The sequence below is a fragment of the Salmo salar genome, chromosome ssa06, assembly GCF_905237065.1.
Source record: "Salmo salar chromosome ssa06, Ssal_v3.1, whole genome shotgun sequence".
Taxonomy (NCBI): Eukaryota; Metazoa; Chordata; class Actinopteri; order Salmoniformes; family Salmonidae; genus Salmo; species Salmo salar.
In genome coordinates this window covers 56105909-56118979 of record NC_059447.1, presented here as the reverse complement: position 1 = coordinate 56118979, position 13071 = coordinate 56105909, and the positions used below count along the sequence as shown (strand labels likewise).

Genomic DNA, 13071 nt, shown 5'->3' with positions numbered 1-13071 from the left:
TAACCCATACTGAAGAGAAGGACTTGGCTGAGTTCTTTTGACCAGGGCTCTGGGCTAATCCCCAACCCCCCGTGCCTCTAATGACGCAATCCGCTTCTGTGATGGTGAAGTAGAAAGACTTTTGGAACACATTTGGAGCTTTAGAGGAGTGCAAATGAGAGAAGAATCCCAGTGCACAGTAAGGTGCATTTGAGTATAATTGGCTGACGTAAGCTAAGATTGATAGCAGAAGATATATTTGTTTATGCAGAGATGGTCTTAACTGGTGTATGTGTGTGTGTGTGTGTGTTTTAAGTTACTGATCATAAATTATAAGTGGTTGTTATGGCCTCAGATTGTGTCATAATGGAAGGTCGTAGGTGAGAGCCGCCTGTCCGCCAAGCGCCAACTCCAGCTCTAAGCGAGGACTGTATTACCACTACACCAGCAGTCACAAGTCATGGCCGCAGTCAAATTCCACGTGACGGTTTAGTCACAGTAATTAGGCTTCTCCAAGCTCTGCTGATGCTCATTTGTAGCCTACCAAACTTGCTAACTGCCTGGTACTCAGTACTGTTGTTTCCTATAATCCCTCTGACATCAATGTAAATGTGTCGAAAATGAAATCAAACACTTCATGAGAGCCCATGAGCTCATGTTGCGCAACATTTCTATACGCTATGCAATTGCTTAAGAACTGAGTTTTGATGGCCTCTATTAAAAAGAGGAGGATCCCATCAGCTTTCTGTAGGCTAGGCCTACTATATTTATTTCTCAACTTTCCTAATACTAAGCACATTGCTTTGCTTTCCAACAGGAGTATAGCCTACCTGGCATGAAAATGAACCAAGGGAAAAGCGTCTTCCATTCGCTATTTAAGTGTATAGATGTGTATTTTTTTCTCATGCTCCTGTTCCGAGACGGGTGCATGATAATGGTCCAAAACAAATGACATTTTAGTACTCCAAGGAGGGGGGCAGATACTGATAATCTATTATTGAGAAGATAATTGTATTGGATTCACCGTTTGTGTACCATGTCTCCTAAAGGTCTCAACCAAGAGTTTGATATCAAACCATTTCTTACATGAATATGTCACTTTCATTTGTCTTGCCTTTCAGGTCACCTACTTGGTCATTTTGTAAATATACACTACCGTTCAAAAGTTTGGGGTCACTTAGAAATGTCCTTGTTTTTGAAAGAAAAGCACTTTTTTTGGCCATTAAAATAACATCAAATTTATCAGAAAAACAGTGTAGACATTGTTAATGTTGTAAATGACTATTGTAGCTGGAAACGGCTGATTTTTAATGGAATATGTACATAGGCGTACAGAGGCCCATTATCAGCAACCATCACTCCTGTGTTCCAATGGCACGTTGTGTTAGCTAATCCAAGTTTATCATTTTAAAAGGCTAATTGATCATTAGAAAACCCTTTTGCAATTATGTTAGCACTGCTGAAAACTGCTGATTTAAAGAAGCAATTAAACTGGCCTTCTTTAGACTAGTTGAGTATCTGGAGCATCAGCAGTTGTGGGATCAATTACAGGCTCAAAATGGCCAGAAACAAAGAACTTTCTTCTGAAACTCGTCAGTCTATTCTTGTTCTGAGAAAATGAAGTCTATTCTATGCGAGAAATTGCTAAGAAACTGAAGATCTCGTACAATGCTGTGTACTACTCTGCAAACTGGCTCTAACCAGAATAGAAAGAGGAGTGGGAGGCCCCAGTGCACAACTGAGCGAGAGGACAAGTACATTAGTGTGTCTAGTTTGAGAAACAGACGCCTCACAAGTCCTCAACTGGCAGCTTCATTAAATAGTACCCGCAAAACACCAGTCTCAACATCAACAGCGAAGAGGCGACTCCGGGATGCTGGCCACATTAATCTGCTTTACAAGGGGTGTAAGAGCCTAACTGGCATACATAGTGAGCGTGAGTGTCGAGTTTGGGGAAGAATTTACACCATAAAAAAGCATATTTTTATAATAAAGTATTACATGCATAATCACATTTCTGGTCACTTTTGAGAACGGTGTTTTCCAGCTAATTTATTGCGTTTTGGAACAGTCACGCTTATAGCCTACTGCCGTGTGCGCATTTCCTGCGTTTTATAATGTGAAGAAATAGCCTAATAGTTTCTCAACATTTTAAGCTAAATGTTCTGAGCTGTTGCATCAGCCTCATTACTTTTAACAGTTTTTTTTTTGATGCGAGTGGTTGTATTAATTTGGGATCTATCGCATCCCACAGCCCTAGCACCGACTGCACAGTTTCCACAGGAATCGGTAGCTGAGTGGGAGGGGAAGCAAATGACTTGGTCCCATGCCACTTTGGAGGGCAACTCGTTGGCACTATTAGACTTTGGCTCCACTCCTGATAAGACATTGACGCCGTTGGCATGGCTCTCTCTTGGGTGTAATTTGGCTAAATTTGTCTAAATACCTGAGTTGTTTCTGCCCAGTTAGTTTTTCATAAAGTAGGGAATAGGGTGCCATTTGGAACACACTGACCGAAGTCTAGCCTGACTGCAGTGCTGGGAGAATATTTTCCACCATGCGCCCGCCTGCCTGGTTTTACGGTAACACAATTGGGTAAAGCCTTCCTGGACATCAAGAGAAAATTCCAACACTCCAATGTCTCTCCGTCTATGTTTGACGTTATGTCAAGTCATCAAGTAACTGGTAAAGATTTGACTACCTACTGGTGGAGGTTCTTCATTTGTATTTCAAAGTGTTCTTGACCTTAGCAGACTGGCTCGAAGTCAGAATTTCTCCTGGGTCATGTTAATGTAGAGCATACAGCGGAGCACGTTTTTAAAATGTTTTCCAACCGAAAACTAATTTGCGTTTGTTATTGGTCTAGTCCAGGTAGTCGCTCACTCAGTCTTTTTTTTTTCTTTCTTCCTTTTGGTGTGTGTGAACACCACCCTGGCTTTCCCCTTGGTTTGCCTCACACTAACCTTCCTCTCTTGTCTCCTCTTCTGTTCCCAGGACCTGTCTGGCACCATAGATGATCTTCCTACGGGCACAGAGGTGGCCGTCAGCTCAGCGGTCAGTGCTTCGGGGTCCACCAGCAGCCAGGGCGAGCAGAGTAACCCGGCCCAGTCGCCTTTCTCACCCCACGTATCCCCGCGCCTTCCTGGCCTGCGCAGCGGCCCCTCGCCCTCCCCCGTGGGATCACCCGTTGGCTCCAGCCAGTCACGCTCTGGCCCAATCTCCCCCGCCAGCGTCCCAGGTATAGAACGAAACCCTGCCCCTAGTTCTAGGAGTAACCTTCACACACACACACACACACACACACACACACACACACACACACACACACACACACACACACACATCACACTCCAGACAGGGAGCAAGGGCCATTTTGCCAGGCTTGATACACTAACTGAATTTGTAGTATTTCAGCCATTCTATTTCAGAGAGCAGTTGTGAGACCTCCACAAGTGGAACTGGAACGACACAGCTCTGGTTGTCATGACTGGCACAACCGTGGAGGAAAAAAGAGCTCCTTTGTCTCATTACAGGCAGTTCTTTCAGAACTTCTTTTGCATTAGCGACTCTATAGTAGTTAGTCACAGTGGAAGAGAGAAGTCTGGTTCCGTACAGGCAGCTGGGGATTGGTTCCGTACAGGCAGGTGGGGAGGAGCTCTAGCCTCAGCTCCAAAACAAAGGCCTCAGTCATTAAAATAGTTTCTAAACTATGTTAGCAGTTTGGAGTCACTGTAATACAATTACTCTCCCACAGTGCACCGCCTTGACGCCAGGCTGGACTAGTTTAGGGAGATTTGTCCTTATTTGTGGCCAGAGTTACAGTTTATACCCCGACCCTTTCTCTCTCGCTACTCTGGGTGGTGATAACGAGGTCGACGGGAGACCATTTAGTCATCTACACACACTACACACACACTCTCACCCCTACTGGGAGAGCCGTCAGCCATTAGCCCCCACACTGAGGTACCAATGGGCTTGTGATCTCCTCTGCATCCCATCGCCACAGAAACCGCTGCACACGCACACATACTGTAGGGCTCCTTAAAGGGCACCAGGCACACAGCTCCCAGGGAGAGGGGTTCGTTTTGCTAGACACACTGCTGCTCTTCAGGCCAACACACTAACACGACGGATATGGATGGATGCGTGTGTGTGTCCCACTGACGTTTGCTCCCCTCTTCTCCCAGGCACCCAGATTGCCCCCCAGACCCCTGGGAACATGTCTGATGTGGGCTCCCATTCCACCCTGAGCCAGTCCCCCATGTCTCAGGAGAGAGGTGAGATTTTCCTGCACATCACACCACCTTGGGAACCACGACCCTCCTCTCTCCAGGATATTTACCATGCGTGTGAACGATGAAGTCCGCGGAATAGGCGAAACAAACTCATATATGCTCGGATAAGTCAAATACGTGAGCTTTTTGCGCACGTCCACTTCATTTCATCGACGGTTTGATAAACGAGGTCCCCTCTTGTACACAATCTTGACCCTATGATGGAAATATTTGAACGGAATGTGGGCACCTCAAGCTTTAGTCCCTCCCTAATGATGTATAGCAGTGAACCTATGTCCCTCTAGGAGTCAATTTCCCCCGCTCGGTTGCAGGTGTTTTCCATAGGATCATTAGTACAACAGATTAGCCATAGATCAGCCTCTCTTCAATGCCTCTAAACCACTGGGCTGCTGTCAGCACTGGGCCAGACCTCTGGCTGTGTCCCAAATGGCACCCGTTCCCTATGATTTTGGGCTCTGGTCAAAAGTAATGCACTATGTAGGGAATAGGGAATAGTGTACCATTTAAGACGCAGACTCCGCCTTCATAGAGGAACCGTGGCTGTGTCTCTCAGCAGCGGCTGCCAATATGGTGGTCAGTGACGTCAGGCCATGTCAATCAGGCTGTCCAGCACTAAGGCCCAAATCAAATCATATTTGTGTGTAGTAGTCAAAATAACACCTCACCAGCCAGCTAGACAGAAGCTTTTTCTCACTGTCTGAAGGGGATCATTGTAACAGTGGTGGCATTAATACAAATTATCACTCACTCCAAGGCCCAAGCCTGGGGAGGGGAGTCAATTAAAATAGGTTTTGTGAGTGCTGTACAAGCTGTTGAAGCACAGGGAAGGGGAAAGTCATGTTTTTTTTATTTTGACCTCATAGTGACTATGAATAAATTGTTAAAGGGATAGTTCACCCAAATTAATTGCTGTCTTACCGTGTCCATAGACTGATTACAGGGCAGGGTTTCCGTTAGGAAAATTCGGCGCCGGACATTTGGCCAGGAGCATTTTAATTCACAAACATTAAAGACATTTACTGGGTACATGTGCATTGGTTGCGCATGCTGATTAGGGTGACCACCCACAGAGCTCTGAATGCCAGGAATCACATTTATTCTGAACAAAAATATAAACAACATGTAAAGTGTTGGTTTCATGACCTGAAATAAAAGATCCCAGAAATATTAAATACACACAAAAACCTTACTTCTCTCAAATTTTATACACAAATTTGTTTACATCCCTGTTAGTGAGCATTTCTCCTTTGCTGAACTAATCCATCCACCTGACAGGTGTGGCATATCTAGAAGCGGACTAAACAGCATGATTGTTACACAGGTGCACCTTGTGCTGGGGACAATAAAAGGCCACTTGAAAATGTGCAGGTTTGTCACAACACAATGCCACAGATGTCTCAAGTTTTGAGGGAGCGTGCAACTGGCATGCTGATTGCAGTAAATGCGCTGTTGCAAGGGAATTGAATTTCTTTACCATAAGCCACCTCCAACGTCATTTTAGAGAATTTGGCAGTACGTCCAACAGGCCTCACAAAAGTAGACCACGTATTGGGCGTCATGTGGGCGAGCGGTTTGCTGATGTCAACGTTGTGAACAGAGTACCCCATGATTGTGTACATATTCACCGTCTTGATCATTGGGTCAGTGCAACTTTTGTTTGTTTTTGGGCGACGATTTTATTTGTCTCCCCTTTTCATAGGCCCAGAGTAGTCTACCCTGTAATTTGTGTGAAAAAACATTCTGCTAATGTGTCCAGTCACTTAAAATGTAGTAGAATTGCATGAAGTTTGTTTACGAAAGGCCAACATTTTCCTGTGATATAGCCTGCCTACTGGACGCCACTACGTACTTCATTGAACAGTCTTTTTTTGATTGAGTTATATTATTAGCCTAAATTGTGACTATCTTACATCAGTCTACAAATGTGAGGTTGCATGGAATGCTTTTTTATAAAGGTGCTTTTTTTATGCAGAAAATTAGCTTCCCCAAACTTAAAACCCACGCGCCGCCTATGTTATAATAACTGTTTCTTCACGTTATAAGCACAGCAATGCGCACAAGGCAGTAGGCTACGCTAATTGCGTTATGTTCGTTCCATAATGCAATTAGTGGGAAAACACCATTTGTGAGGGGTTTCATGTGACAGAGATGAAAATATCAGTTGAAATTTAGAAAGGAGATCTAAATATGCAACATCTAGCATGGGTCGCTAATACGACTAGGATTGTGCCTTTGGTTACTGGACAATGGGGGGAAAAAGTTGATTTGGAAACCAAAATAATATGAGCGAAAAGGCTACTTGTTTCATTGGCGTATGGAAGTCTTTCTAAAAGAATTGCCTGCACGTTTGGTTCGATTTTGGCTAGGCTACTTTGAAGCAAGGCAAGACATGCCTCAAAATAGTTAGTAAAACGTTCAGGTTTTAAACAATTAAGTATGTGTTTTCAAAATGCATACTGCCTCCAGCTCATTGGAATGTGACAATCTGAAGCCTGCCTAGTTTCCAATGCACTTGAATGGCGAATGGGGAAGCGTGCTTCAATTGACCAGTTGAGGAGAAAACAAATTGTAGGCTCTTTTTAATCGTGACAATGTTGTTTTGGTTTTTTTTTTTTACATGCGATTGCCTTTAGCATTTTTGCACAATGATTGGGCTTATTAAAGCACGTTTCACTCCAGCAGCAACAAACCGCTGTTTGATGAGCTGTAGCAGCCTCTCTCGTGCTACATCAACTAGTATTTCAATCAATTAATAGGCTAAAATACATTTCAACATGTTGTCCATGTTCTGTTATAATCTCCACCCGGCACAGCCAGAAGAGGACTTGGCCACCCCTCATAGCCTGGTTCCTCTCTAGGTTTCTTCTTAGGTTCTGGCCTTTCTAGGGAGTTTTTCCTAGCCACCGTGCTTCTACACCGGCATTGCTTGCTGTTTGGGGTTTTAGGCTGGGTTTCTGTACAGCACTTTGTGACATCAGCTGATGTAAGAAGGGCTTTATAAATCAATTTGATTGATTATCTCGCAATGGGCAAAAGAAATGATCCTGGACAATTGACCGGCGTCAATTTTATTTATCGTCTTTTCATTTTTTTTGAACGGAAAAGCCGGCTATTACCGGCTAATGGAAACACTGATACAGGGTAAGGAAACAGAGTGTAATTTGGGTAAACTATCCCTTGAAGTGGTAGTGAGGTACTGTATTCAAATTATTTTCTCACTACTATGCCCTTAGATGTGGTTTTGATCAAGCGAGATGAAAAGTTAACATTTCAAACAGATGAGACCTTTTCTGCGGTGGCCCGGGCAGATGTACTAGCTCTTGTGGTATTTGTCGCCCTGTTCAGATCAATTTAAATGTTTATTTGGTCGTTTGCTGTAGCATTTAGTAGTGCTTTTCAACAGACAAGGCTAAGTGTTACCATTCAATTGAAGTGAGTTCACTTAAATTGAACAGAATTGCAACATTGACAGTTGGGTCCTCATATCGTTGAATCTGAGAGATTATTAGAAATATATATTTTTTAAGTACCCCCATTCTAACCCCATTCTAGTTCTGGTCTCAATTTGAATGCGTTTAAGATTATCTCCCTCCCTCCCTGCAGGGTTCCCACCTGCCATGCAGCGGAACACCCCAGGCCCCCAGCAGTTTGGCCCCCAGCAGTCGGGCCAGGGGCCCCCCGTGTCCCCTCACCCTTCCCTGGGGGGCTCCATGCACCCAGGCTCCTATCATCAGCAGCAGCAGGGGGGCCCTGGCCCCTCGTACGGATCCCAGACCAGCCAGTACGGCCCCCAAGGTAATATTCCGCTCCAGGGTAAAGTTTCCCCGAGGTACAAAACTAGGATCAGCTTCCCCACCCCCAATCCTAACCTTAACCATTTAGTAGGGGAAATGCAAAACTGACCTAAGATCAGCATCTAGGGGCACTTCCCCACAAGGTAATACTTATGTCGGTGTCCAGTAAGACAGTCCAGCCCGTTTCTTCACCCTAGTCTGGCCTATAGAAATACTCAATCTTTACTTAACTCACTTTATTGTCCACTTGGGAAAAATGTGTTGCAGTGTAATGTACACATTTAAAATGGTGTTTAAGATAAAGGACAAGAACAATGCATACAGTAGACAACAAATTCACAATACAAATTCCCAACAGTTATATACAGAATGAGAAAAGAGCAGCCTGCTGGGGTTAGTGGGTGGATTGGGGACACACTCTCGCACCTGAAGTAGAAGGCTATATTTGACATTTACATTTAGCTCTTATCCAGAGCGACTTACAGAAGCAATTAGGGTTAAGTGCCTTGCTCAATGGCACATCGACAGATTTTTTTCGTGTTGATGTTGGGTCGGAGATTTGAACCAGTGACCTTTCGGTAACTGGCCCAATGCTCTAACCGCTAGGCTACCTGCCACCTAGTGGAATGTTGCCAGTGCTATGACTATCCTATGGCCCAACTCCAACACGTTTCTACAGGGTTGGAGAGAGCTGGGCTTTTTCCACAGCTAAGTAAATCGCCAATCAACCTCCAAGTTTTCCATTCTCTATATATACTGTACTCTCCCTCCCCTCTGTGTGTGTGTCAGGGCTGGGGTAATGGAGGAGAGTTGTTCCATCTCTTTCTGTGTGGCTGGCTGTGCTATCCAGCAGACCTGGGTTCAAATACTATTTCAAATCATTTCAAATACTTTTGCTGGGCTTGATTGAGCTTGCCTGGCTCAATGGAACCAAAAGAATAGTCCCAAAAGTCCAAACCCCTCCAACCTTGCACTCCAGAGGGGCTAAAGCAAATGCTCAAAGTATCTGAAAGATTTCAAATAGTATTTGAACCCAGGTCTAGTGTGTGGTGTTCAGAGCCAGACTCCAGGCCTAGCAGGGCAACAGAGCAGAGCAGTGGCACACACACACTAGCAAGGACTATTAATCAGGCTTCTGGAGCGGGTGGGGGCAAGGACCAGAGCTATGAAAACACGCACACATCGGCCACGCATTCATCATAAAGGCACAACGCATGAGATGGATTACCATAATGACCCAATGTGTGTGTGAGCCCCCGCTCCAGATGAGTACACACAACCCCGCACACACACACACACACGCACACATTGGTTCATGGGTTGGTTTTCTTCCTCAGCTGAAACAACAGAGTAGCTTGATGAATGCTGCACAGCAGGCTTTCATCCAGTCAACCAAAGGGTTGTTGACGCGCCGCATGTCTCCAGTAATTCAAATAACTCAATTCCATCGTCTCACCCCTAAAGAAAGCCTAAAACAGAGGCCCCCTTCACAACTATCTATAAGCATCTATGCAACAGCCCTGAGCAGTACAGATCCTTATGGGCCCTGGTCAAAAGTAGTGCATCGAATAGGGTTCTATTTGTGACTCCATAGACTGTTTCTGTGGACACTGAGTGAGGTGGAGGGGGGTTTACCTAGTCTCTGATCCGTGTCACACCCAAAAATGTATACACTGAACAAAAAATATAAACGCAACGTGTAAAGTGTTGAAATAAAAGATCCCACAACTGTTGAAATACACACGAAAAAGCTTATTTCTCTCAAATAAAAAAAAGCTTATTTCTCTCAAATAAAAAAAAGCTTATTTCTCTCAAATAAAAAAAAGCTTATTTCTCTCAACAACAAAAGGCCACTCTAAAATGTGCAGTTTTGTCACACAACGCAATGCCACAGATTTCTCGAGTTTTGAGGGAGCGTGCAATTGGCATGCTGACGGCAGGAATGTCCACCAGAGGTGTTGCCAGAGAACTTAATGTTAATTTCTCTACCATAAGCCACCTCCAATGTTGTTTTTGAGAATTTGTCAGTACGTCCAACCGGCCTCACAACCGCAGACCACTATGGCGTCGTATGGGCGGGCGGTTTGCTGACGTCATCGTTATGAACAGAGTGCTCCAAGGTGGCGGTGGGGTTATGGAATGGGCAGGCATAAGCTACGGACAATGAACACACATGCATTTTATCGATGGCGATTTGAATGCACAGAGACACCTTGACAAGATCCTGAGGCTCATTGTGGTGCCATTCATCCGCCGCCATCACCTCATGTTTGCGCATGATAATGCACAGCCCCATATCACAAGGATATGTACACAATTCCTGGAAGCTGAAAATGTCCCAGTTCTTCCATGGCGTGCATACTCACTAGACATGTCACCCATTGAACATGTTTGGGATGCTCTGGATCGACGTGTACGACAGTGTGTTCCAGTTTCCTTCAATAGCTAGCAACTTCGCACTGCCAATGAAGAGGAGTGGGACAACATTCCACAGGCCACAATCAACAGCCTGATCAACTCTATGCAAAGGAGAAGTCGCGCTGCATAAATCAAATGGTGGTCATGCCAGATGCTGACTGGTTTTCTGATCCACGCCCCTACTTTAAAAAACTGTAACTCAGTAAAATCTTAAAAATTGTTGAATGTTGCATTTACGTTTTTGTTCAGTGTCTAAATCAAATTAAATCAATCAATTTATTGGTCACATACACATATTTAGCAGACGTTATCGCTGGTGTAGCGAAATGCTTGTGTTCCTAGATCCAACAGTGCAGTAGTATCTAATATAGTATTGTCGAATATAATATATACTAGAATAGATGACTAGAATAGATGACTGACGGGGTGCTGTTTTGAAGCCATTGTGCCTCCATCTTGGCATTCCCCCACCATTGTAAAAAAAAGATTTAGGAAGATATAGAAATGGATTTATTAATGTCTACATTTAGTTTTTACCACAGACACCTTAATACATACTTCTAAATTATGTCTGAGCTATACATTTTTTTTAAAAGTTATGTTACTTTCCCCACTACAACAAAAACGACTTAAATACATGTCATTTTGTCCTTCAAATACTGTAGAATTCCATGAATTCCTATGGCGGACTGCGCCTTCTGGGGAGTGCCAATATGGCCGACCAGTGGTTTCAAAGCCTCTCATTGACCAATACATAGCATCAGCAATCCAGGGTTTATAAACATCACTGGTCACACCCTCTGTTCCCCAGGGGATTCTGGGTTTAACTCTACAGAGGAGCTGTCGCTGCCAGATCATTTCCATATACACTGAGTGTACAAATCATAGACTATCCAGGTGAAAGCTATGATCCCTTATTGATGTCACATTTTAAATCCACTTCAATCAGTGTAGATGAAGGGCAGGAGACAGGTTAAAGAAGGATTTGTAAGCCTTGAGACAATTGAGACATGGATTGTGTACGTGTGCCATTCAGAGGGTGAATGGGCAAGACAAAGATTTAGGTACCGGGCGTATCGGTTTGAGTGTGTCATGAACTGCAACACTGCTGGCTTTTTCATGCTCAACAGTTTGTCTGGCAGCCAGGACTTAGGCCTACACTTCCCCTCTCCTATCCTCTCATCCCCCTCTTCTGATCTTCTCTCTTCTATCCCTCTTTCCTCACCTCCCCTCCCTCTCTACATCTCTTTCTCTCATCCTCCTCTTCTCTGCCTATGAACAGAGCTTGATATAGGGGCAGACCCAGAATAACTCCAGGAAGAGCCAAAATGGCAGCTCTCCCTCCAATGCCACGGCTGAGATTAGTCTTTTTGGAAGTCTCACATGACAAAAGCATCTGTGTGTGTGTGTGTGTGTGTGTGTGTGTGTGTGTGTGTGTGTGTGTGTGTGTGTCCACTCTTGTGAAATACACTATAACAGATTGTGAAAGTAACCAGTCTGGCTGGAGTGGAGAACGTCCAGTGGAACAGAGGAACACGAGGCAATGCTCTGTTCACATCACATTGCTTGCATCCCAAATAGCATCCTATTCCCTATGTAGTGCACTACTTTTGACCAGGGCCCCTGCTTTTGAAAGTCTTAACATAGATAGAAGAATGAATTGTCTGTTAATCAAGATGACGATTCTCTGTCCTGATGAGTTACTGTATTTATCTGTCTCTAGGTAACTACCCCAGGCCCTCGAACTACGGCGGGGCTCCCAGTGCCAACTACAGTGGCCCCGGCCCTGGCATGAGCAACAGTTTGGGCATGAACGCCAGCAGCCCCATGCATGGCCAGGGCCCCGGACAGCCCTGTGGCTCCATGCCCGCCGGGCGAGGCTTGGGTCCGGGGGCCAGCGGGCGCCCCTACCCCTGTGCCCCCACCAACACCATGGCCCCCACCTCTCCCAGCATGCCGCAGCCTGCCGGACAGGGTCAGGGCATGAGACCGCCCCTGCCCAATGTTAATCGCAAGCCGGGCCACGAGGCAGGCCCCGGCCCCAACGCCATGCAGGGTCCAAACGCTGGTCCCAACCCCTCTGCCCAGGGCCGGTGAGTCAGGACAGGGGCCAGGCAGGGCCACAGAAGGGTTATACATGCTAATGGGGTGCGTCCCAAATTACATACTACCCCCTATATAGTGCACAAATTTTTTTTTTACCAGGGCCCATATGGTTCTGGTAAAATGTAGTGCACTACGTAGGGGATATTGTGCCATTTGGGATGCAACCAAGGGCTTTACTTACACTTAAGTTCCTCATGTTCACATTCACTCCTCCACACCCCGCATCCACCCATCTTTCACACACTAAGGTTTTGAGGTGTGTACTAAAGAACGCTACAGACTTTTTCCTCATGTCTCTGTGTGAGTTTGGAAACCAAAGAGGCTTCTTCTCCTTCCGTCCCTCACTCCAGGCCTCCCTACGCGCGCTCCCCTGCCTACCCCAGCCAGTCTTGGCCTGGGGTCCGTCCTCCCCTCTCTCCCTCCCCCCATCCCCACCCACAAACCTCCCCACACCCTCAACCCCATCCCCATTATCACCC

The 13071-nt window shown here is 45.4% G+C and overlaps 1 protein-coding gene across 7 annotated transcripts in view; it reads left to right on the top strand.

The window, feature by feature from the left end:
- Positions 1–13071, top strand: part of arid1b (AT-rich interactive domain 1B) — a 111794-nt gene that overhangs the window by 73982 nt on the left and 24741 nt on the right. For all 7 annotated transcript variants that reach the window (XM_045720741.1, XM_045720745.1, XM_045720744.1 and 4 more), the window contains 4 exons: positions 2974–3217; positions 4167–4256; positions 7878–8069; positions 12210–12579. In XM_045720741.1, coding sequence (XP_045576697.1) covers positions 2974–3217; positions 4167–4256; positions 7878–8069; positions 12210–12579 — 896 coding nt within the window. The remainder of the gene's footprint in view (positions 1–2973; positions 3218–4166; positions 4257–7877; positions 8070–12209; positions 12580–13071) is intronic.